The 26,542-nt window shown below is 42.4% G+C and overlaps 1 protein-coding gene across 1 annotated transcript in view; it reads left to right on the top strand.

Moving 5' to 3' along the window:
* The window catches only part of Atxn10 (ataxin 10), a 138,977-nt gene extending 114,576 nt beyond the window's left edge, over positions 1-24,401 (top strand). The window contains exons 11-12 of the mRNA XM_050129442.1: positions 23,515-23,702; positions 24,134-24,401. Coding sequence (XP_049985399.1) covers positions 23,515-23,702; positions 24,134-24,136 — 191 coding nt within the window. The 3' untranslated portion in view covers positions 24,137-24,401. The remainder of the gene's footprint in view (positions 1-23,514; positions 23,703-24,133) is intronic.
* Positions 24,402-26,542: the final 2,141 nt, after the last annotated feature.

The raw sequence follows: 26,542 nt of genomic DNA, 5'->3' as shown, positions 1-26,542 counted from the left end.
GTCAGACTGGTCTACAGAGCTAATTCAAGAACAGCCAAAGTCTAGACAAAGAAACACTGTCTCAAAAAACCCCCACTCCTCAAAATTTTTTCTAGTGGGACTTCAAAAGGGGTCAGAGACAGCACGTGTTTATAAATTTCATGGTTTTTAATGGCCACATTTCCAACATACTGCCAAAATGGGTGGATATTTTGCTTTATTTGTATGTGATTTAATAGTTTTAAGGTGTATCTTGTTTTTATTTATGTGTATGTGGGTATGTATATACAGGTGTCCACGGAGACCAGAAGACAGCGTTAGAATGCCTCTAGAGCTGGATAGAGTTATGAGTGGTTATGAACTGCCCACCACTGGTTCTGGGAATCAAACTTCTGTCCTGTGGAAGAGTAGCAAGGTTTCTTACCTACTGAGCCATCTTTCCAGCCCTATGACTTAATATTTTATCATTATTAATCATGTCCTTAACATACTACCTTTCTTGGTTTCTATGTTTTTCTCCTCCCCTACTCCCTTTTCTCAGTGGCTCTTCCTTGTCTCCTTTGTTGCTGCCTTTTCTCTAGCTTAAATGTGACGGGTGCCTAGGCTTGCCTACAACTCCCTTCTGTTGTCTCTGGCAGTGTTTATTGAATGTCTTTTACATATCTGACACTGATCCAGGCCTTAGGAAGGACCTCCAGGAAGGTTGTTAATGCCATCCAGGCAAGAGGTAGTAGGTGGCATGGCTCAGCCTGATGTCAGTGCTGTCCTGTGTGTGATCACAGTTCCCAGTGCCTGTGCGCTCTCAGGGCAAACTTCATGCTGAGCATCAACTCCCCCTTTCACATTCCTAAATTAGCAGGTCTAAAATTAAATTTAAAACTGAGCCTCTCTGCTCCAGTCAGTGAGAAGACATAGTCACTCGTGAGTTTCCTTTTTAATTCTTCTATGTAAAGTATTACCATGTCTTGATTCTTGAATTTATGTTTATTAATCAGGAAGCAGAGCAACTCTAAGCCCAAGAAAACTTTTCCCCGAGGGTTCTTTAATTGTCCAATGAATCATTATGTTAGGTTCTGGAATATTTTGAATTTGGTTTAATCCATTCATCCAATCATTTAGCCTAATCAAGTTTTTAATCAAGATTTAGACACACCTTATTCTCCCCCCTTCTCTGTTGCACGCACATGAACACACACAGCAAGCATACAATACATATTTGGATGTGCCTGGATAAACTGTAAACTGGCTGTGTAGTGTGCTTGAGCATCCTCCAGGTATTGGGGTGGGGCCTGAGAGTCTTGTCAATGTCCATCTTTCCCATGAGAAATCTGTATACCTCACTGTGAAAACCTCTGCTTCCTCCTCACATGTAGATGGGAAGATTAGACTGGTCTAACAGTGGGGTATTCTTTAGAAGCAGTTTATGCAACTAGCAGGGATTTCCATTGCCAGGGGAAAGCCATGGCTCAGAGGGGATGCAGGCCTGCACTGGGGTACTCCTGGGTCAGGGATGTAAGCCCAGCCAGCTCCCAGCTGTTCATCGCCCCCACTCACTCTTGGGTCACCCACAGTAATGACAGAGTAGCTGGTGCCATCGGAAAATTCCAGTTTCACTACCGCAGAGTCAATTTCTTATTTGTCAGTTTATTGTGGCAAGTGGGATTTTTTTTGTTGTTGTTCCCAAATAGAAACAGCTGAACTTTATTTGCCATGTTTTTCTTTTCATTCTTTTTTGATCTATGTTTTGATCAGTAGTCCTTGATGTGGGTTTTTTTAATATATTGTTTTTATTGGGGGGATTGGGTGGGAACAGGGATAGAAAGAGAGCCCAAGCTGAGTTGTTATGTATATTTTATGACCCCCCCACTCTTAAATCTATCTCATATCTAAACTCCCCCCTTGTTGTTGAAAGACTACATTTGTTTAAAAAATAGAATTTATTTACATGAAGAAATGTAATCCTTTACAGGAATAATAACATGTAATCTTGTGCTGAGGAAGCATGGCATAGTGGCAGGTGTGACTACTCGGGGCCAAACAGACCTGGACTTGCTTTCTATCACTTCTGCACTCCAGGTATCTCATTCTGAGTCTCTACCACCCCCTCCTGGGTTGTATACCATGTGTATAAAGCCATCTGCATAACCCTACATAGCTCCTTAGCAAGTACGTACTCTTGCACACATGTCTTATTCTGGCTCTTAGTCCTTCCAAGAAAGGTAAATTTTCATCTATTATTGCTGTGAGTCAGTGATACTCCAGTAATGACATCCAGAGCAAAATGGAGTGTGTGGAATTATTATCACAGGCCCCTCATTCAAAGAGAAGCAGGTCTCCTGCTAATGGGGCTGCAGCAGAGCTCTCTTGGGGATGAGGGCTGGGGGCTGCAGAATATCCCAGACTCCTCCGTTTTACCATTAAGCAATGTTAATAGCCTTCACTGTGAGCAATAAAACAATAGAGCTTCTAGAAGGAATCGTGGGGGAATATGATTGTTAGACGGAGGTAGACAGAGTTCCTAAGCAAGATACCAAACCCCCAATTGGGAACACTAGCTCTAAAAGAAAGAATGAAATGTTATTTGCTTTCAGTATATTTGACTTTGAACTTGTGTAATATGGCAAGTATTCTAAAAAAAAAAAATCTAAGAAAAGATAATTCTATTTTTTAAAAAAAAAAAAAACAGACAAAAGATTTGGTATACAACTTCAGTAAAAAAAAAGAAATCCAGTGGCCATTAAAAAGAACTCTACAGGGGCTGGAGAGATGGCTCAGAGGTTAAGAACATTGCCTGCTCTTCCAAAGGTCCTGAGTTCAATTCCCAGCAACCACATGGTGGCTCACAACCATCTGTAATGGGGTCTGGTGCCTTCTTCTGGCCTACAGGCATACACACAGACAGAATATTGTATACATAATAAATATTTAAAAAAAACTCTACATACAATAATAAGCCTCTACTTCCCCATGCTGGGGAAGCAAGTGGTTGGTGGCAGGGACGTGCAACAGCCTGAGCTTTACAACTTCCTATGGGGTGTGGATTGTCAGTTCTGGTCAACACTGAGGAACATGTACCCGCTCTGCGAGCCAGCAGTGTACATCTCGGTGATCTCCAATGTGTGCATGTGTCTGGCAGCAGATATGGGCCGGAAGTGTCACAGCAGTAGCATTCTTAAAGCACTCTCAGGCTGAAATAAACTGGGTGTTTATCAGTAGTTAAGTAGAGAAATAAATTGTGCTTGTGTCGGTCATGACACACAGTAAAGGAAAATAAACTGCTGTATGCAAGTATTGATGGTTTGGTTAACATACTCAGTGATAGAAACTGGATATAAAATGCATCTGTGCTTTGATTCTTCTGTGGTAGTAGACAGAAGAGTGGTTATGGGAGCTGGGGACATGAATATTGTTAGAAAAGCACTGGGGACTCCTGAGGTACTTACTAGCCATGCTTTAAATTTTAATGAGGAATGAATAAATACATACATATGAAAACAGTGATCAGTATGCATATTTAAGTGTGTGCATTCTCTTGCACCTCATGCTTAAATATTTTAATCATTCACTGGGTGCTTTCCGCGTTCCACATCCTGCCTATCCGTTGTCTTAAGAGTTGGTAATAATTGTTTCAGTTTTACAGATTAAGAAACTCAAGCTCAGGAGTTGAAGTTTCAATCAGAACTCTTCCAGCTCATGTGTATTGGCCAGGGCAGCCCTAGGTTTGTCTGACACCATGGCTAAATCCTTTGTCCTAATCAAAAAGTCTAGATTCCCACCCGAGCCCCCTCTCTGCTTGGACGCCATGCTTCTTTCAATGGTATTTTCTTGAGGAAGAGATGGGCACAGTTGTGTTGCACTGATCCTGGTGACAAGTACATAGTAATTATTTGATAAAACTTGCTGTCCTGCCTGATCATAAGTAATGAGTTACGCCAGCAGTAGAGTGCTGAGTTGGTAGCAATCTTAGGATGTATTTCCAGCTCCTTCATCCTTTAAGACTTGAGTTGTATATGTCTTCTCCAGGAATTGCTCCATGATCCTCAAGTCATGTGCCTTGGTTTTGTCTGTCATGGTCCCTAAACAGGTCGCATAAATCACTTTTTTCAGTTGACCTTTTCTGCTAGAAAACGCATCCCATGTGTTTTTGTAGTCCTGTACCCTGAAGTATATCCCTTATCCTGAGGATTATGACCAAAATGTGTTTCTAAGCACCTTTCGGTCCAGAATATCTTAAGTAATAGGTAGGAGAAGCCTGTTTTAAGAAATGAGAAGCCCTCACTAAGCAGGATGGTTTCTGCAGAACTTGACAGAGTTTTAGCTAGTCTTGTGTGCATTTGGAACCTTGCTTGGGGAAACCAGAACTATCGTTCCATTTATTTGGTTTCTTTCCTAGGCCATGATAAAATGCCCTGGCAAAAGCAACTGATGAGAGAAGATCTTTGTCTAGCTCACAGTTCTAGGAAGTCTGTCATGGGGAGGAAGGCAAGGCAGTGGGAGCTCAAGAGCTGTCACACTGTCACAGTCAGAACAGAGAGCCATGTGTGCTCCCCTCAGCTTTCTGCTACCTACCCCAGTTAACTCAATCAAGGTAGTTCTTTCTGGCATGCCCCAGAGCCCATCTTCTGGCTGAGTCTAGATTTTGTCAAGGTGATCGTTAACCCAAAGCACTGCAGACTTATCTTGGTGAATCTGAGAATTTAAGCGCTTTTTTCTGTTATGTTTCTTTATGAGGAACCCAACTTGTGACAGCGACCAAAGGACATCAGTGAGAAGCCACAGACCCTACAGCAGGGAGCTGTGGACTTGATGTTCACCAGTGAATGGAGAATCTCACATGCCTTCCTGCTTCCACGTTTAACTGTACCCAGCTGCAGAGATATCTCAAGGGAGGCTTGCTCTGGAGAGGGTGCTCTTACAGTTGTTTGTGCTTAGTACCGAGCAGCTGAGCAGCACTCACACCTGTTCCACTGTTGAACTGACATCATAAACCAGAATTTAATAGTACTGCTTTCCTTTAAACCTCTAAATGTTTTGTCCCATAAATCAGTTTTTATTAAAGGTGTAAAGTCTCACGGGCCACAGGGGCACCCACCTTTATTCTCAGCTCGTGGGAGGCAAAGGCAGGTGGATCTCTGAGTTTGAGGCTGGCCTGATCTGCATTGTGAGTTCCAGACCAACCAGTGCCACATAATGAGAACCTGTCTCAAAAATAATACAAAAAAAAAATGTGTAAGTTTTCTTTCTCTTGCCAAGATAATACGTAAATCAACTTTTCTGTCTACCAAAAGCTAGCGAGTGCCCGCACAGAAGGTGAGTGCACAGGAAAGTGGAGGCTCATTATGGGAAGACAGTGGGCAAGAACTGGGCCTCTGGCTGGGAGTGCACTAGTGACTCTCGGCGTGTATCTCTTGACAAGGTTGCTGCCAGGTAGATGGGAAGTGAAGACCTGTTTGGGTAGCATTGCTGTTGGTCTGCTAGTGGCACCCAGAGCAGGAACTTAGAATCCAGAGGACATGGACATGCTGATGTGTTCATAAAACGTGGGCCACTTTTCCTTAGGCTGTTTCAACCAAACCCATTTAAAATGAATCCATACAATCAGTGTTCCAGAGCTATGTTCCATCTGATATCATCTGTCTCTGTAGAGTCCTTATTTTCTTGCATTGCCAAAGTCACTCAGGTTTTAGTAGTGTACAGACTGCTGTGCACCCTGGCCTGTCTTTGAAGTGGTGGTAAGCGTTATATATAGAGGCACGATGGATGCTTTCTTGTTTCATCTGATAACCCTTACTCCAGGGAGCAGAAGTGAACCAAGCTTTGCTATATCTGGTTTTTCCGTACTGGAACGGTTCCCCAGACTGATTGTCACTTCTGTCAAATGCCAGGTTGTCGGTTGTGAGGGAACATGCTCTGTCATAGATGACTGCTTCTCATGTTCCTTTCACCGGCCCAAGAGTGGTGATGGTCTGAGGACATAGTTCTGTCTGTTAAGGAAATGTTGGGAGAGTGGTGTAGGAGCTGCTTACTTGGGTGACCAAGTATCAATGGCCAAACGCAAAGCTGCCAGTCATTGATGCTATGCGACACTCACTCTTAGTCCTAAAAATTGCATAAGTCTCAGTTTTAAAGAACAAAATTGGAATCTCATGCCTAAGAAATTGCACCTTAGTTATCTTCTTGGGACATTTTTAATTTAGAACCAACAAGGAACTTTTTCCAGTCCTGCAAGATGGCTCATTATAAAGATGCTTGTCACCACCTGGCAGTGGTGGCACACGCCTTTAATCCCAGCACTCAGGAGGCAGGCAAGCCTGGTCTATGAGAGCTAGTTCTAAGACAGACTCCAAAACTACAGAGAAACCCTGTCTCAAAGAAACAAAAACAAAAAAAGATTCTTGTCACCAAGTTCAATGATGCGAGTTTCATCCCCAGAACCAACATGGTATAAGAAAACCAACTCCTACACAGGTTTCCCCCTGACTCCTATGGCACACACACACACACACGTACATAAACACATAAAATAAACATACTTTGTTTTTTGAGATAGGTCATTATATCATCCTATGGATCAGGAACTTTTGTATAGGGCAGGCTGGCCTCAGACTTACAGAGAGATCTATTTATCTTTGCCCCTCAAGTTCTGGGACTAAAGGCTCCTTTCACCATACCTGGCTAACAAGTCTTTTTGTTTTGTTTTATTTTTTTAGAAACTTTTTCTAAATTATATATTCAGTATGTTGACACAGATATTTTGCACATCTCCCAGTTTCTCTGCACTGCAAATTGCATAGTGTAGTACAGTGAGTTTTTAAGTCTTAACTTTATATTTTAGGACTTTTATATCCAACTTAACAAAAGTAGCAAGACTAAAATGCGCCATGCAATGGCTGCCTGCCATCACTGCCTCTGAAGAGCTGCTCTCTGGTTCCAAGAAGTCTGTCTATCAAAATCACAACCCCAGCCACAAGGAAGCTCAGTGTGATGTATGTTACACCTCTCTCCAAATTGCTTCACAAACCCAGTGTCACAGGTGCTGTCATCCCACTTATGCAGCCTGGCGGTTCTCTGGCCATAGTCATCAGCCATCTCACAGGGTGAAGATTTGCCTTCAGACAAGCTGCAGAATTTAGAGTGAGCGTAGTATGGCTGCTGATGGGCATAGCGCAGAGACGCTCCTGGCACAGAGCCTGGCACAGTATTAATACTTAGTACCAGTTTTTCTACAAAGCTACTGTTTGTGTTTTCTTTTTGTGTTAGCTTCCTGTATTTCGAACAAAGGTGACTGGATATGTTTAGGAAATTAGTAACATTAAAATTGCTATTCTCAAATACCATTGCCATGAGTAATACATATTTAGTAAGGCACTTCAGAGATTGGGTAGCTGATTGCCATAGAGAAACATGTTCTAGGTAACCCTGAATAATCGCCGGCGTTTTTGTCTAAAATGACTTAGCAGAAACAGTCATTTTCTCTGGACAAAACATTGACAAACCACAGCCATTCAAAACTGTTAAATAGTAACTCACTGCTTTTTTATTTTTAAAGCCATCATTCCTAGCAGGAAGTGTTGTATTCTCTTGTTTTTCTAGGACCGATACTTTGAAAGAGAAAAAAAATATTTTTGTTTGATCCTGTAAAGGGTGTTACATTCTCTTTGAGTTAACGAGCAGGCAGTCATTATTTCCTTGTGACCAAATTATAGAAGCCAAGCTCTTAGACTACTGAGTTGAGGAAGAAAGGTAGACAGAAAACAAAAGGTGGGGAAGAGAGAATAAGCTGACCAGTGGATGTTGGGATGTGGTAGGGAGTGGAAAGGGGCTGAAAGAATAAAGGTAATGACTGAAACTTCCCATGTTTGATGAGAAAGACATGAACATATAAGAAGCCCAGTGACCTCAATGTAAAGTGCTCGTCGTTCAAGCATGAGTGCCTGAGCTTGGGTCCCCAGGACCCATGTAAAAAGCCGGTTGCCTGTTTCTTCTTTACTGGAAGACAGAGACCAGAGGATTCCTGGGCTTACTAGCCAGCCATTTTAGCTAAATCTGCAACCTCCGGGTTCATAAAGAGACCCTGTTTCACAGAATAATAATGATAAATAAGGTGGAGTACAGTAGAGGAAAGTATCTCATGTTGATTCTGGCTCCCATGCGTGCATAAGTGTGTACAAACAAACCACACCCAACACACAAAATAATTTTCAAGAGATTCATGTATCATAATCACTTTTGAAAGATAATTTTAGAATTAGCAGGAGAATGAGTTGTAACATATAAGATCAATCAACAAAGATTATTTGAAATTTGTTATCAGAAAACTTCCAAGTAGGTCTTGAGGTGATGTGTTCATTGTGTGTGTGTCGGGGGGAATCAAAGCCCTACCGTCTAAAAGTACCACCATGTTTGTCGACAAGCCTAAGAAATTAAAAGATTCCCAGAGAAATGGGCTAATGACCTTGTAGAAAATGTTCAAGGGGAACCAATAGTATGAAATTAGAGGCTGCCAGATGGAACTGGAAATCTAATGGCCTAATTTGCTTCCTACTACTTGATAAAGCTTGTGAGGAAAAGCAGCACTGGCAGGGAAGAGTTTATTTGGCTTATGCTTCCAGGAGGAACTGAAGCAGAAGCTATGAATGAAAGCTTACTTTTGATCACTTGCCCAGCTTGGACTACCTGCCCAGTAATGGCACTGCCCACAGTGGCCTGGACCTTCCCACATCAATCAAGAAAATGTCATACAGATTTACCTATAGGCCAGTCTTATGGAAGCATTTTCTTAATTGAAATTTCCTCTTCCCACATGAGCCTGGTTTGTGTTAAGTTGACAGCAAAAAGTGAATGAATGGTCTGCATACCTTTGAAGAAATTAATTGATAAAGTAAACCCTTGAAATTAAAACAAGTTCAAATTTTTATCATAAAAAGCAAACTTCACACTAAAGAAGAAATTATGCCAAGAGAGTCATAAACCTGACAGAAAACAGTAAAATGACATAAAACTGAATCCTTCCTTGTCAATAATTACTTAAATATGAATAGATTCTCTTGTCAACAGAGTACTTAACAGTAGGTGAAATGTGATCCAATTATGCTGTCTATAGAAACTGCTTAGATTCAGAGACAGAAAAGGTTAAAAGCATAAAAAACTTGAGTGAGAAATAATTCATGAAAACTGTGATGGTTTATAGCAGACAAAATTACTCTAAAGTTAAAGGTGTTACAAAGGACAGTGAAGGGCATAATACATAGTAATAAAAAGTGCAACATAGCAAGAAAAGACAAGAAATATAAATGTTCCTTGGTGGAGAGATGGTGACTGCACAGGTTAAGCCACTTGCCACCAACCCTGAAGTCCAGAGTTCATTCCCTGAAACTCATTTGTTATATGCAGAGGCCCAACTCTAGAAAATTGTCCTCTGACCTCCAAATACTCATACTATGGCAAGCATGCACCCACATGCACACTAAAATAATTATTAAAAGTTTTTAATTGAAAATATTACAAAGAGGGCCAGGCAGTGATGGCACATACCTTTAATCTGAGCACTCTGAAGACTCAGACAGGTGGATTTCTGTGAGTTCAAGGCCATCCTGGTCTGCAGAGCAAGTTGCAGGACAGGCTCCAAAGCTAGAGAGAAACCCTATCTCAAAAAAAATTTTTTTCTTACAAAGAAATATAAAATTATAACAAAAGTACATCAAAGTATATGAATAAGAAACTGACAAGTCTAAAGAAAAGAAGTTTGGGTTTTTTGTTGTTGATTTGTTTTCAGTTTTTCGAGACAGTGTTTTTCTGTATAACAGTTCTGGCTGTCCTGGCATTCCTCTATGGACCAGGCTGGCCTCGAACTCAAAGAGGTCCGCCTGCCTCTGCCTCCCGAGTGCTGAGATTAAAGGCGTGTGCCACCTCTTCTTGGCTCAAAGTTTTCTTAATAGTTGTCTATTTCAGTCTCCAACTTTGAATAACAGGTAGGAGTCTGTCAGAAGATGAGGGCGTGCAGAGACTTTAAACAGCATGCTGCACCAGCTGCATGTACAGAATGCACAGAATGCAATGGCATGCCTATCTCCCACAAGTGCTTCCTGGAGCGTTCTCCAGGATAGACCCTGTATCACAACACAGATCAACTCTCAGTGGGTTTTCAAAGAGAGTTAGTACACACGGCTTTCATAATAGAATGAAATTAGGTGCCAAAAGCAAAAGTTGTTCTTTTAGATGGGTAACCTGCATCTACATGGTTATGAGAAAGGAGAGAAGACTCAAATCACTAAAATCAGAAATGAAACAATACAATACTCTACTGACTCTATAGAAATAAGAATGATAAATGCTGTGATAATTGTATGCCTATGGTTTGGTTAACCTGAGTGAATAAATTCTAGATATTGGATAAAATTGTATCTAAGTTGCTAAGGAATGGAGACTGAGTATACCTGTCCTGGTGAGGAGGTCAGCACCCCTGCACTTGATGCCTTCCCTGGTGGAGTCTACATTCACAGAATTGACACTGGTCATTCTCAAACTTTTCCAGAACATTGAAGACAGAGTAGCACTTCTTACTTCATTTCATGAGAGGAGCATTACCTTATAATACCTTATAATAGTTAAAGGAGACACTATAAGGAAACCGCAAACCAATATTCCTTAGTAATACTGACATTGAAATAATCAAGAAAATACTAGCAAACTAAATTCAGCTGCATGTTAAAAGGATTATACACAAAAATCCAGCAAGATTTCTTCCTGGAATGCAGGGATGGCTGCACTAAATTGGTTGTCTTGGTAAACCACATTAACAGAACAAGTGAAAAGATTGCATGGCCAATTCTGTTGGTGCAGAAAAGGCGTTTGGCAAAATTAAAAAAAAAACTTTCATCTTAAAAACAAACTAGAAATGCACTGTAGCTATCCCAACATAATAGAAACTTTGTAAGAAGTCCACGGCATGCATCACAGTCAGTGGCAGAAGATGAAGAGCAAAGCAAGAGTGCTCCGCTCCTGTTTGGGTTTTCAAGACAGGGTTTCTCTGCGTAGCCCTTGCCGTCCTAGAACTTTCTATTTAGACCAGGCTGGCCTCAAACTCGGAGATCTGCCTGCTTTTGTCACTTGGCTTGTTTTTCTACCTCTTATTTGACATAGTTGTAAAGGTTCTAGCCAAAGCTACTAGGCAGGAAAAAATGAAGGGCATTTAAATTGGAAAGGAAGAAATGAAACTGTTCAGGTGATTGACTATACATACAGAAAACTTATGTATTCTAGACAATACTAATATAACTAATAAATGAATTCTATAAAATAGTAAAATACAGAATCAATGAATTAAAAACAATTGTATTTCTGTTTACTAATGAACCTTGTGAAAAAGAAAGTGTTCCATTTATAGTAGCATCATAAAATACTGAGAAATTAATTTAACCAAGCAGGTGGAAGGCTTATATAATGAAAATGTTGTTGAAAGAAAAGTACTCTCTAAGGGAATGGAAATACACTCATGTTCATGAGTTGAAGGTTTTGATAATCTGTCAGTAATTTTCTACTACTAGTATGTCTTTAAATTTAGTGCAGCTCAGTAGGAAAACTTGTTCTGAAATTCACAGGATCTCAGGAAACATCAGAAACACTACTCTGGAGTCCGTATGCTTCCTAATTCTATAACTTGATCTCAGCTTTAAAATTGTCCTAAAGAAAGCCATGTGAACTAGTACAGTAGAATTCAGACCCAGAGATAAACCCTGGCATACGTAGTCTCATAATTTTTTGACAAGGATGGAAATTTTCACTGTATCCACAAATAGTACAGGTAAAACTGGACACTCACATATGACAGAAATGGGGAAGCTGAGCAGCTGGGGCAGGAGGACCACTTGAACCCAAGAGTTGGAGTCGATCCTGGACAGCATCATGAGACCCATTGCCAAAAAAGGACATTAGGAGGGACCCTTTCCAACACCATACACAACATTTTATCAAAGGCCTAAAGATACTAAAACTGTAAAACACAAGGAAGAAAGTGCCATCTTTAGATTTGGGGATGGCTTCTTAATTTTGATACCAATGGCAAAGTCAGCATACAAATTGGGCTGCATCAAATTTTAAAAAATTGTGCATTAGAAGACTCCATCAACCATAAAAGGGTAACTTTTTGGAATGAGAGAAAATACTTATAACCAAACTACGTAAGTCAATTCCAAGATGGACAAATGAATTGGAAAGATCTTCCCTTGGGCTGTGTAATCACCAGAAAAAGATACTCCATATCACATGTCATTAAGCACACACAGCAAGCCATGAGATACCTCTTTATGCTCCCTACAGTGGCTAACTGTCAAAAATACAGAAAGTTAAAACAATTTGGGGAGAATTAGGACCTTGTGCACACTGTTAGTAGGAATAAGTATACAGCTACTATCAAAACATTTGTTGGCAGTAGTGCTGTCCCAGAAAGTTAAGAAAAAGATCATTATACAATGTAGCAATACCACTTCTGAGTACTTCAGAACCGAAAGCAGGGCCTTGGAGATATTTTCACACCCCTATTCATAGCAGCATCATTTACAGTAGCTATAGGCTAGATGCAGCCTAGGTGTCCATCCAGAGGATGAATAGGAAAGCAGCATATGCTTTTTGTGTCACAGAACAACTGCTGTCATATGCTGTGACATAAATGAACCCAAGGCCACAAAGTAAGCCAGTCATAAAAAGACATGTCATCTCCACCGCCTTGTACTTAGAATAGTTGGAACCATGGAGACAGGAAGTGGAAAGGTGTCTGCTGGCAGCTGGGGGAAAAGGGAACATCGCTGCTTAAGGGTTTAGAGTTTCAGTCGTACAGCCCCAAAGGTTATGGAGAGGGTGGGCGAAGTGACTGCTGCACAAACCTGAAGACTTGGCCAGCCAACATAGTCAGAATGACATTCTTCAGATGTTATCAAGAGAGCCTGTCTCAGAAAAATAAGATGGAGCCAGGCAGTGGTATCACACACCTTTAATCCCAGTACTGGGAGGCAGAGGTAGACGGTTCTAACCTGGTCTACAGAGCGAGTTCCAGGACAGCCAATGTTACACAGAAAAACCCTGTCTTAAAGAACAGAAAGACAGAAACCATTATACATCAGCATCATGCCCTGACCTCCACATGTGCACACACATACACCACACAGAGAGTTGTAGGGATGGGTATAGCATAGTCGTATTTAAGCTGTGTACTGAGAAATGGTAAAGATGGTGAGCCCTATTTCACTGCAGTGAGAAATTGAAGAACAGGATGCAGCAGTTGCACCTTGTACTGAGTTCCTTCTCAGGGCCCATACAGAGTTAGTTCCTGATCTTTTGGACCCAAGAACCAAAGCATCCACTTAACAATTCTTATCCATGACATTGTGATTTTATTTAATCTTCATGACTCTCCATAAAATATTACCCTTATTTTATAAAAGTGAAAGTTGTGGCAATCGCTTTTGTGCATGGCCAAGTCTGTTAGGCAGTTAACAACATAAATGGCAGTCCTCTTTAGACCTTATGTCCATGAGTCCCACACCATCATCACCTCATATAAGAAAATCTGCGATCCTCGTATGTATGAGGAAGCTTACAGCCTAGAGGCATGGGAACATGCCCATTTGAAATGACTCCTACTACAAAGCTCTACACTGGAGCTAGACCTGGGCCTCATCACCTAGGCAAGGCATATGATCTTCATACCTCCTATATGAATGCTTCAGTCATGGTTAAGGTTCGGAGAAATCCTCCAATGTGTGATTAACAGTTTGCACTTTTGTTGGGATCTTTATCCATTGCTCTAATCTTGGTATAAATAACAAGCCATATTGTCTATATTAGAGGGAAAGCACATTTAAGTGTTAGCATTTCTAGAAGGGAATCCAGCAAGTAGTAAAGTGCTTGCTTAGCGTGCACCAAGACCCTAGTGCCACAAACAGGCAAGCATGATGATAACAACAGAAATATTACAGTTTTGTAATAATCTCCTCCACAAAAGCACAGTATCTAGTACTAAAAGATAGATATATAAAAAAAAAACTATAGAAATTTAATGTCACCACAACACCTTACCTAACTGAAATAGTCTAAAATATTTATTGACTCTTGTTTTCAGATTATAAATTTCTGTTGTAGGCCGCCTGTGGGAGGCTAAAGAGATGCAGTAGTGGTCTTCCCTGATAGGAAGTCAGGCTTAGGGATTCCTATGCAGAGAAAGAATCAGGGCAGCTCTCTGCCACCTCCTTCTAATTATGTATTCAGACACCTCTTTCTTGTCCTAAGTCTTAGGGCCACACTCCACTTCTGACTGCTGACTTCCTGATGGTTTTTGTGAGGGGACAGGCCAGGCACACGCAGCCTGTCAGCATGCCCATGTGACTCATGACCAACCTCCTCCTCCCCCCAGGGGACTGGTAAAACCTCACTAAGGACAGTAGGTCCAAATGCCCAGGCCCCAGCATTCACAGGATGGGACTTTCCTGGCTCTTGTATGCCTGCTGTGTCTTGTCTTCTCTCAAATCCACCAGAAGCTCTGTGCTATTTGTGTTCTTCATTTAATCCTTTCTAGCGCAGAACTGTTTCTGACCCTTGGCTACACTTTATTAATTCTGAAATGTCGTTAGTGCTAGACCAACACTAATCTCCTGTAATTTAGATGGATTACTTTCTCGACTCCACATTTTCACTTCATTTTGAACATCATTTTATTAGCTAGTTCTGAAAGTGTTTTACGGAGATTGTTGGTCTGAATGCTGTCTGCAGGTTGGTGTTGTCCTGTGGGCTTTTGGGAGTGAAGGAAGCCTGTTTCAAGTCTCAAACTTGACTATTCTTCCCTTCTTTAATGTCTAGGCAGAGCATGAAACTCAGAGTGCCTGGAGGAAGGCCTACCCTGTTCTTCTGGGGAGTCAGTCCCCACGGGCAGAGGAGGTGTTTGGAAGCTTCATGGCCTTGAGATGGGAGGTGAATGCTGGAGCCACATTGCCTGTGGCTATGCCCTGGCTTCACCATCTTTTATTGCAGGACATGGACAGGTTACTCAGCCTCTAGGTCTTCAGGATCTTGGTTTCCTCTTCAGAAGGTTGAAGATAATCATAGGGTTAGTAAGTGCTTAAAACGGCAACTGTCAACTAGGTTGGAAGTGAGTCTGCTATTGTTTTGATTACTGCTTTTCCTTTTTATGCAGATACACTGACCATTCTCTTCTCAGCCTTGGCAAGTGGGGGAGACATTGAAGTAAATGTCCTTCAGAGCTTCACCTGCACTGAGAGGTAGTGTGATCAGAATGGGTTCAGATGAAGCAACTTTTCTCATGGCTCTTCTATTCCAGAGCTCTAAGCATTTTATAAACATCTCTTGTCCTATCAGGTGGGGCCTTGCTGTAAAGCTCAGCCGTGACACTGTTAGTGGGGACCTGGCTATGACTGGCGTCCTGGGCATTGTTTTCTTTAGAAGTCTAATAATCTCCCCAGCTATCCCCACAAGAATGAAGGTGGATGTGCTTGTGTTGTGCATCTGTATGTGTTCCTTAACATCTCACAGCCCAAATCTGACACAGGAACTGAGCAAGCTGTCTCTGGTTAAATAGTTAGATCACTTAAGCTCTGTATACCAAAGGCCACAGCTCAGATAAGACAAAAATCTGGCAGGTGAGCAGGGAGCCCAGGAAGAAAGCACCCCAGAGTGCTATAGAATACTGCTCATATGCCCTGGGTTCAGTGCACGTGCTGGATACTTCTTAGCATGTCGCATGCAATAGCCCGTTTAGTCTCAGAAGTGACGTCAGAGTGCTGCCCCAAATACAAATGGAACCACTTGTGGCCCCAAAGCCCTTTGGTGTGGTCTGGGTTAGAAGTGGTATTGGTTGTTTCTGATCCTGAAACCTGTAGTGTGATAGGGGTGCCAGACTGTGCCTGCTTTGTACCACGCTCTGCTTTGAAGTGGGTAGTAAAAAGGATTCCAGAATATGTAATGTACAAAATTAGTTTCAGTGCTCTAAGATCCTTCACCACCAAAACCCCGTGAAGACAAGGTACCTGCGAGCACAGCCCTTCTCGCCACAGAAGCATTTGGAGTGGGCAGTGCGAGTGATGACTGCCTGGCAGGGAGAATGTCGTCTTCCCATGACTTCACTGCCAGCTGGATGGGCCCACAGTATGTTTTCTTTCTCATCTTGGATGCCGGGTGGTGTGCATCTGGGATTGAAGGAGTGAGCACGGAACCCGGCCAGGGTCCAGACAGAGGGCGGTATGTGGCATGGTTCCCCACCCTGCCCACAGATGCTGTCAGGAAATGGGAGCTTTCAGAAGGTGGAGCAATGTGTGGGCTTCGAGGAGGAGGCCCTTCAACAGTGTCTCACTCCTCTTTAAAGGTCACTCTAGGAAAAGTAAGTTGGACGTTGTAAAGAGTGAATGTGGCCTTTGCACAGAGGAGCAGGTCTCTAGCAACAGAGCTGTTTTGCATCATCTCTGCAATTTCTTTCTGTCTCCCTTGTGGCTGGAGAGGACAGGAAAGCATCTGGTCTTTAAAGTGGTGATAATTCTGAGGTGACTTTCCCTCAGTGTAGGCAGAAACTACTTGGCTCTTTATAGCTTGTATTAAGAACACATATTCCATATTCATATTATGGCCTGTAACTCACGAATGTGGCGGGTTTTTTTTCTTTCCTACCCTTTTCTGTTTGTTTTTCTCTTTTCCCACTTTCAGTGTTGGCAGCTAGCCATTAGTAAGTTGGCAGGTATGCACACATAACGTGAGCTGTGATCTGCTAGACACTGTTAGACAACAGGCCGCAAACCATGGAATGGCACATGCAGCACTCAGTGAAACCCTCGAGTACAGATGTTCCCTTGCATTAAAACACACAACGCGAAAGACAATTAGATACGAGATAATCCAACGATTTAGGGCAGTAGGAGGAGCCAGTGTGGGTGGTTTGTGGTGGTTACTGCATACACTGGTTCCAGCACCCTCTCAGGAACTCAGGAGGATCTGTCCCTACTAAGCCTTCCTCTTTAGTTTCTGAATGAGAATAGTGTATAGTGAATGAGTATTGATAACTAAAGATAATAATAAAAGTTAACAGTGATATAAAATGAACTTCATTCTGAAAGCAACAGAAATCTCTCTGGATGTTCAGAAATGATTGGCCTGTTTAAAGAAGCTAAGTAGTTATAAAGACAGTAGGCCAAAGAAGCATGGGGTTTAACATGCTGCCATTCAGATGTTGACCTGTGGCTTTGGCTAGGCAAGGAACTAGTAAGCAAGGGACTATTAAAAGTATGGAATTGGGATACTTACATTTCATTGATAATAGTTTAAATATCAAAGGCTTTTTACTTGAATTTTAAGATATATATGTACTTGACATAATATCTATATATGCGTGCCATATAGTAGTTGATCTTTACCTACATAGTATGCTGAAAGGTTATTTTAGACAGCTAGCCAGGGAAGGTATAGGATCTACATGCATACAGCTTTGGAGGAGCTACTGCTATAGGGCAAAAAGCAGGCATGGCAGTCCTCCAACAAAACTGAGAATAGTCGGTGACAGAGAAGTCTCCTTCAAGGGCCTTTACAAACCATGCCATGGAAGGATTTACCATTCATGGAGGACCAGAGTGAATGATAAATGCCTGCATCACCACTAAGTAACACCCTTTTCAAACTATGCAAAACTGAAGTTTGTGAGCATAGCAAGCAGTCCTGTTATAAATGCTTTATATTACTAAAACCGAAGTGTGCTTATTCCCCTTATACAAAGCAGGAAAACCTTGGGGGTAGGGACCAGGAAACAGTGCTCATCACCCCAGGCCTTCTTGGTGTGAGCTGGGTGGCCTCCATCTACCTTCCCCTCAGAGGCAGGATTAACTCATGGAGAAGGGGAAGCAGTGCTGCTTGGGAAGCACCTGTAGCGTCACTGTCAGAACACGGGCTGGAAGGAGGCTCCTGAAGAGAGAAGCGGGCAGACAGGACGGAGGTGTGCCGTGCAGAAGGTGTCTGTTCTCCCACAAAGCCCTGGGTCACTCACGTGTGAGTGAACTGAACTTTTAGATACTGAAATTGATTCCCTAACATATATGAAAATTATATAAAATAGATAAAACTGTTTATTGTTTCTTGCCAGTTACTTGCCAACCCCCATTTTCAGCAGGCTCCTAGACGGGGTTTGGGCCTTGGCAACAGTCATCTTTAGACTTGAAGTCTGTTGGATTTGATTCCTAGAAACATTCTGCCTATAGCTAGATGAAGTCTGTCTTAACAGGTAACATTTTAACTCAGTTGATTGTACTTTAAAGTTGACTTGTACATAAGTTGGCTGGTTGGTACTAATCTGCTTGTGAAATTTTTCCTCCAATTTTCTGTCCACTAATACTGAGTCACCTAACCTGTTCACAGTTCCAGGCTTAGCATGGGGCCCACATGGTACCCAGCTGGCATAGGTATTCTCAGCTCCTCCTCCTCTCCTTCCTGGTCCTGCAGCAGCAGCATGGTGCTAACTGCCACTGTGGTCTCTGTGGCCTAGGTCACAACACCAGAGTGTTCTGCAGAAAAGCTGCAGCACTGATTGCGGGCCCTTTCAAGGCAGTTTTGTGACAAACAGGCTCATGCCTTCTATTTGTAGTAGCTATGGAAACAGTAGAAGCGCTCTTTCCAGAGCTAAGCATACAATAAAGGACTTCAAGTATTGGTAGGATTAGAGACTTTAGAAGATGTTGAATTTTCTCCCCCACTCTTTCTTGTTCCCTGTCCCTATACAGAGGGAACAAGAGGGCAATGTGAATATTAACTGGGACTTGTTTTAATCTCCCTTGTGACACTTAAGACTGTCTAGGTCTGAACTGACTACTCAGGCTCCAGCCATTCACAGCACACTAACAAGGAGACCATACATATTCATGACCCAGGGCTAAGGATCAGACAACTCTTAAGATTGTGTTTTGCAGTGTTTCTCTTTTCAATTCCATTTTCTGAAAAAAAGTTCTTTTTGTCATCTCTGAGTACCAAGTTACATGAATAAGAAGTTCAGGTGCTGTGGCACAGTAGGGTGACTAGTTAACAATGGTGTACTTTAAATTTCAAAAAACCACGAGAAAGGAAGTTGAGGGTTTTCACCATAAAGGAATAGCAATATTGGTGCTAACACAGTGCTTAGTGAGTAAAGGTGCTTGCAAGCCTGACAACCTGAGTTTGATCCCAGAACCCACTCTGAAGTGAAAGAGAGAACTAACAGTGGAGACCCACAGAATGTCCAGCTAACACAGGCGTTATCATTCTCTTCCACCCCTTCCTGGTACAGCAGCAGCAGCAGCATGCTGCTAACTGCCACTGTGGTCTCTGCGGCCTGGGTCACAACACTAGAGTATTCTGAAGAAAGACTCCACTGCTGACCTCTATACATGCACCATGGCACACATGCTCTCCAACACACACACACACACACACACACACACACACACACATCGTATATACACACAAATAAAAGGGAAAAGAAGGCCACCAAGATGGCTCAATGAGAGTAAAGGCACTTGTTCTGCAAGCCTATCAGCCTGAGTTCACACACACCCCAGAATTCATGTTAAGGTGTTGGAGAGAACTGACTCCACAGAGTTGTCCTCTGAGCTCTGCAAACACGGCATGCACACCCCTGTGCACCATGCATGAGCATACACACTAAATAATAGGTAAACTAATTATAAAATTGCTGGATGAAATAGATGTGAGCATTGCAGTGTATATACATATAGGTGTTGAAATGTCATATGGAGCCCCAAAATATGAACAATCATGTCTTTAATATGTGAGTTTAAAAATTAATTTAAAAGGAAAAATTAGAGCCTGAACACCTAATAAAAATAAACTTTAGAAATTTGTGTGTAATCTGAAACCCACCAGCCCAATGTTCTCATTTGAGTAGAAACAGTCCAGAGGACTTTTAGGCAGTATTTGTTCTGTTGATGGACTACACTATCAGCTGCTGGTGCTCACTTAGAGAGAGGGATGCTTCATGTCTACCTGAGAACATGTGCAGGACTCTGAGCTTTATGGAATCCTGGGAAAGCTGGTTGATGCCACTGATGATAACATGAAAAAAAAATGTTAAAGTCACAGTTTAGTGACGAGTGCTGGTGTTGGCAATTCATCAATTCTTTCTGATTTCCCAGGTGCTGAGGTGTTGGTTCCAGTATGCTCTTATGGCTATAGTTCTCCCAAACCCCTCCACGGTCTCCATTTCCACATCTTGGCACTTTCACTATCAGTTTTGGAAAAGACAAAAATGCCTTTGCTGCTTGGCTATCAAGGCTTCTTCTCTTAGGTTGTTGGTTCCATTATGTTTTGTCCTGGAGAGCTATCCCTGAAGCCCAGCTGCAGCCCTTCATCTGCTAGAGAGCTCTCACACTCACTCTTTTGTAAACTGCCTTTTCTTCTTACAGGCAGTTGGCATTACACCAGGTTGTTTTGTATTTTGTATGTAATTTGGCTTCCAAACACTTAGGGGTGAGTTGATGATAAATTGCCATACTCAAAGAATTCTTAGCCCTGCCCTGAGATGAATGTGTTTGAAATCAGCTTTCCATAGAATTCTGCTGGTACTTGGCCCTTTTGCTTATACAGTCCAGCATTCATTCCTGGCTTGCATTTGTGTTGGGTTTGTTGTCCTGGAATCTTAGACTTCCAAGCCATGATCAGGAAACCACTGGGATGTAAGGGCAGAACATCACTGTTGTGGAGCTCGCTTCCGCGCACTACTTTGTGGCACTAGAGAGGACGCACTTGCCTTTATGCATTCAGCTGGTACTTCCCTGCAGTGTGCTAAGACAAAGGACAAAGACAGATGAATAAGACACCAATCATGTATGAGAAGCTCACAGTTATTAGGGTACAAAAATACACACAGATGATGGGAGTGTGCATAATAAGTGCCCTAGTGCCCAAGTTAACAAATAAGTGTTAGGAGTTAGACTGAGTGCTGGAGACAAAGAAGTGAATTAGGTATGGCGCCTGTCCTTGAGGTGCTCTTAGCTAAGTGCAGTGCAGTGTGAGAAGCAGTGTTGCTAAGAGTGGGTGCCTCTGACAGCCTTATTTTACACTGGTACTGGGGAGTAGTGAGATCCCTGGAAGGCTCCCCACAGTTCCTGGGACTCAGCTGAGAATGGCTGCTTGAAAAAGAAAACAGGCAAGGACCAAGGTTTACGAAGATAGGCAGTATGATGTGAGGTCTAAGAGGCAAGGGTCCCTAGCGAGAGCAAGGCAGGGCCATTGGCGCGCCCCAAAATGCAGCTGACTTGATAACTTGAAGTTGGGTCATGGTATCTTCCTCCAGAGACTCTGTTCGCAATTGGTAGTGACAGTGTGTCACCACTGAATCACCCAGCCTTTTGATTGCAGGAGCTCTTAGAAAAATCTTGGTCACCTCAAATTTGTCCAAGTTCATTTCTCTTTAAGTTAATAGCCAGAAGGTCCTAGGGAGGGGAACGTGTTTTGTTCTATCTCTGGCCAGCCCCACCTCCAGTTTTACACATTGTCTTTTTGAGTTTGCGCCTCTAGTCACAGCTCATCATAATTGCCACTTCCTTGTTTCTATAAAAAGTGAAAGGATGAGTTTGTATAATAATAGTGCCACCTTTGTTGTAGAAAGAGTCATAGAAAATAATTTGTTCAGAAATTACTTCTTGTGCTAGAAGTGCCTGGCACCCACAGATGTTATTTTTATTTTCTGTGATGGCACAAAGTGGAGACTCAATGACCATGGAAAGGGGAGAAATGCAAATTCGGGTGTTATTTCAGTATTTGTGTGGATTTGGTTTTCAGAAAAGAAGCAGAGCCTTATAAAGGAACAGGACCTTGTCATGATAGATGGCAGACAGATTGCCAGGTGAAAACAGTCTCCAGCAAGGGTGATAAGTATAGACTGAACATCCGCTGGCAAGTGCAGCTTCTGTTCTGTACCTTCAGAAACACTCAGCCATCCATACCCTCAAGTGTTTTCCGTGATAAACCTTCAAATGCCAACAGATCGTTCATTCATTCATTCATTCAGGGCTACTAAGGACTTTTTTGTACAGGGTTCTGTCTAGACCCCATCGTTCCACAAATATGAGCCCAGCCAGAGAAAGGGTCATGATCAGGAAGAAAGCTGCCCTGAGATGTATAGAAGAGCTGGACGGATTATGAACCAGGGTTGGATTATCAAGGCTAGAATGGCACAATCTTCTAAAACCCTATAAATACCCCTTGATCATATAGTACCCCCACGCTTAATGCTTGCATTCTTGTAGGGAATAGATTCAAGATTTAATTTCATTTGAGGTTACTGGGCTATAGAGAAACTGGTTCATTTTTTTTTAAGTACTGCAAGAAGAGCCCCCCACCTTTATTACTGTTGACAGCCTCTTGTGGGCTTCACTTCTGATTGAAATGTCTCAGAACCAGTCCTCTTGCCAGAGAAGCCTAGATCTTGATCCAAAGCTTGGCCTGATGCCCTTTAGAACCTTGTGCACCCCTGTCTGCCTTTGGAGCTGTCTGAGTGGTGTATCTAATGGCTATAAGGGAAAGGGTCTTTTTTGGGGTGTGTGTGTGTGCTGGGGACCAAAACCATGACCCAGTGAACCACTGTGCTGCATCCCCAGCCCTCTGGATTTGATTATTTTGGCACGCTATTGGTTGTGAGCAGATAGGCCTACTTATCTGGAAATATATTTATTCTAGCCTAGGCTTCTGTGGTTCCGTCTGGACCAGAGTGAAGACCTAAACAAAAAGCCTATCCTTGGTAGTCTCTGCCTTACAGAATGCTGGGTAGTAGCATCTTTCAGTTTTCCTGAGTGTTACACAGTTCCTGCCACCTGAGTCATCATGAATAATGCAGCAGTGTGACCCCAAGCTTCTGTGTCTTCATTCTGATGTGGGGACACCAAGCGGGGCATTTCATTTGAGGGCCTGGGCATGGGGAGGCGGTGAGGGTCGTGTGCTTTCAGGGCATGAGTGTTTCACACTGAACTTAGCAAATCCTTCACAGCTGAGGCTTTGTCTCTGAAATACTGAATGAGAGAAATTCCATGGTGACTCCTAGGAAACCATTCTTACCGATAACTGCACTTTAAACAGAACTAGTTTCCTGTCTGATTTTTTCCCCCCAGCGCCTCTGATTTGTCTGCAAAGCTCCTCTTGTCCTTCCCTAGTGATTTGACATAATGCCCGGGAGTGTGCGTATGTGTACTGCTGTGTTCCTAAACCTCGGCAGTAGCTGCACCAGGTCTTTGCTCCCCCCCACCGTGTGTGTGTGTGTGTGTGCTCATGATCTTTTTCATTAGACAGTCTGTGAGCTGTTCTCCGGGGCTGGCTGCTGAATCACATGTGGGATGTACAAGCACGTGTGCACTTTTACAGCCTTTTAAATGGTTTCCTTGTGGAGTGCATATTTATATTCTTTATAACCCTCTAGAAAATCTCATCAGTATTCTTGTACTCCTCCAACAGTCATGTGAGTTACAGAAATGGGGAAGTGTGCTGTTAAATTCCTTCACTGTGCTCTAGTTATGATGCAGTGGGTGGTGTACGCCGTGCGAAATCTCACTGAAGACAACAGCCAAAACCAAGATTTCATTGCAAAAATGGAGGAGCAGGGCTTGGCAGATGCATCTCTGCTGAAGAAAATGGGTTTTGAAGTTGAAAAGATTGGAGAGAAACTGATTCTGAAGTCTAATAATGACATCCCCCCACCTGTAAGTACTCTTATGTAAACTATTCTCCAATCTCTCCCTGAAGCTGCCCCTGTGTCCCTGTAACCTTGGAAGTGAGAGGTTGTTATAGAAAACAGAGGAGACAGGGAGAAGTTGCTAAATAATCAAATCTGAAAAGTGCTACAAGGAACTTTTTAGTCTGGTTTTGTGATTCCATTTGCTTAAAATTACAACTAATGCAGATCATGACATAAAAAACATACCGAAACGTATACGTTGTAGAAAAGTTCCTGGCCGGAACTGGGCTTTCTTTTAAAGTAGCAGCATCCACTGCAGCTTTTTGTGTGCTGTAGCGTATATCCTTTGAGGGTCTTCCCGGTGACCACGACGTAAGCAAAGCTCTGTGTTTTCCCTTTGATGGTTCTTGTAAATAGATGTGCTGTCGCCATGACCCTGTTTCTGTTTTTTCTTAGTGAACGATCTCCACCTGAACACATTCAGAGCCCATCTCACGGACCTCTCATCTCTGCAGTACTGGAGATGTAGAGCACAGATGTGGGGACCTCTCGTCCTCTAGAGTTCAATGTGTGTAAGCTACAAGTGGACGTCTTCTTTATGTCTGTGCAGTAAGTGTGACGTCTGCCTCACCTTTGTCCCCCTGGGTAGAACACGCTTTCCAGTCATGTACCTTGTGCTTACCGTTGTAGTTGATAATAAACATTTTTGAGGGCATACCCCCTACTTGGCAACGACTGGGACCCTTGATTGGATTCTGTGCGTCCTTTCAGATGGCAAGTACGCTTCATTCCTTTGATTCTCTGCTTCTCACTGGATTTCTGAGCACTGGCAGGCACTTGAAGTAAGTTTCTCACTGTGACTAATTCTACCAATCTCTTTTCTCCCCTCCGCCTTTCCAAAACATTGACATGACTCATTTCCAGTTAATTAATTTGAGAGCCCTCCCTCTTCATTTCATGCACTGTGTTGTCACTGAGCCCTGTCCTTTGGACATTAGAAAAGAGTGAGAATGAGCGAGAGAACATGTGGCACTTAACCATTTGTATCCCAGGTTGACGTAGAGTTGTGGGTTCCATTAAAAAGGCGGACACTTACTTCTTGCCCATATCCATGCCTCTTTGACACAGAAGGAATACTTGTTTTCTTTTTGGTGTGCAGTGCCTCTGTGTGAAAGGGACATCCGTAGCATCTTCTGCTCAAAAGTGTGGCTACAACAAAAGACCACTCAGTTTTAACTTGGTTGCCATAAATACAGACATAATTTGGAAGAGCAAGAGTATATTGGGATCTAGCTAGCTTTCTTTTCATTTTTATACCAAGTAGACCTGGATTATGGAGGCACTGACTCTATGCAGCTACCTGAATCACTAATAAAATTACCGTGAGCTGGTGGTTCATAGTGTGGGTGCTTAGTTTTTTTTTTTTTTTTTTTTTGAGCAAGCAGTTCAAAACTAAAATATCCAGAGACATCACAGTTCATATTTATACTTACTTCCAAAATAAAACCAGTAAAGACCCAACCAAAATCTTCACAAAAATACTATTCCACAGTCGAGTCATTGTAAAGTTTCTTCCTGGCCATGCTTATCTTGCTTTGTAAGAACAACTTGAGCTATTAAATATCAGCTTCCCCATACATAGTTCACTGTCTGATGTGAGCTGTGGAACTGAAGGAATATCAGATTCTGGCCTGTGGAAGTTAAGATGCATTTGTGATCTCCAGCCATTACAAAATGTGGAATAACAAAGAAGCCATTCCCTTCTGGGGCATCAAGAGTTAAAATCTTTTCTCTATAGAGGTCTGGCCAAAGGGAAAACAGTGGGGGTCTCTTTCTCCTTTTAACAAGTTTACAATGGACATTCTTTTTTCCTCTCAATGGGTGTGTACACACCAGTGGAGTCACACAAACATGTCGGTATGCACCATATAATAACAAACACAAATAAATAAAAGGAGCCTTGTGAGAATGCAGAATGGGGTATGGCTGTGTGCTCTAAATAGGAAGTGTGGGTCTTGCAGAGTGAAAACATGCTGATGACTGCATTGTGGCTCCTTTTGATTCCCTGGAGATGAAGGGTTGAGCACAACAGCGTCCCTGTGCTCTACCAGTGGGCTTAGGGCTTCCCAGAACCTTGTTTTACACGCTGTAGAGGATTAATTTGCCACCTCAATCAGCCCTTTGTGGGGGTGGGAAACAGGGCAGCCCCACAAAATTTGTAAAGATACAGAGTAGTCATAGTGAGTTTTGTGACCATATTGTTTTCAAGAGCAGATCGACAAAGCTTTTGGCCTACTTCATTTTCACAGACAGAAAAGAAAGGATCCTTGGCTTGGTGATAAGGCTAAGGGTTTACGGAGTGGTTCTTTTGTCAGACTTGACAATAGGGAAGACTCTAAACTGTGTTTTTAGGAATTGTGTAAAAGCAAATGTCAAGGTGCATGCCTTGCTTAGTGACTCAGAATCCAGCCATGGCACTTTGGGAACTGCTACCACCCACTCTTGCAAAGACAGAAAAGTGCATAAAAATGATGAGGAAATTCAGAGAATCCTTAGATCTTACTATAAAAGCCTGTATGCCACAAAACTGGAAAATGTAAAAGAAATGGACAATTTTTTAGATAAGTACCATATACCAAAGCTAAACAAAGACCAGGTGAATGATCTAAATAGACCTGTTAGTCGCGAAGACCTAGAAACTGTTATCAAAACTCTCCCTTCCAAAAAAAGCCCAGGACCAGATGGGTTCAACGCAGAATTCTACCAGAACTTCCAAGAAGAGCTAATACCTATACTCCTTAACGTATTTCACAATATAGAAACAGAAAAGTCATTGCCAAATTCCTTTTATGAAGCTACAGTTAC

This window comes from Alexandromys fortis, unplaced genomic scaffold (genome assembly GCF_014885135.2).
Source record: "Alexandromys fortis isolate MF-2015 unplaced genomic scaffold, M_Fortis_MF-2015_v1.1 scaffold_28, whole genome shotgun sequence".
NCBI lineage: Eukaryota > Metazoa > Chordata > Mammalia > Rodentia > Cricetidae > Alexandromys > Alexandromys fortis.
Note: the sequence above shows the minus strand (reverse complement) of the source record. Positions and strands in the feature narration are given on the sequence as shown.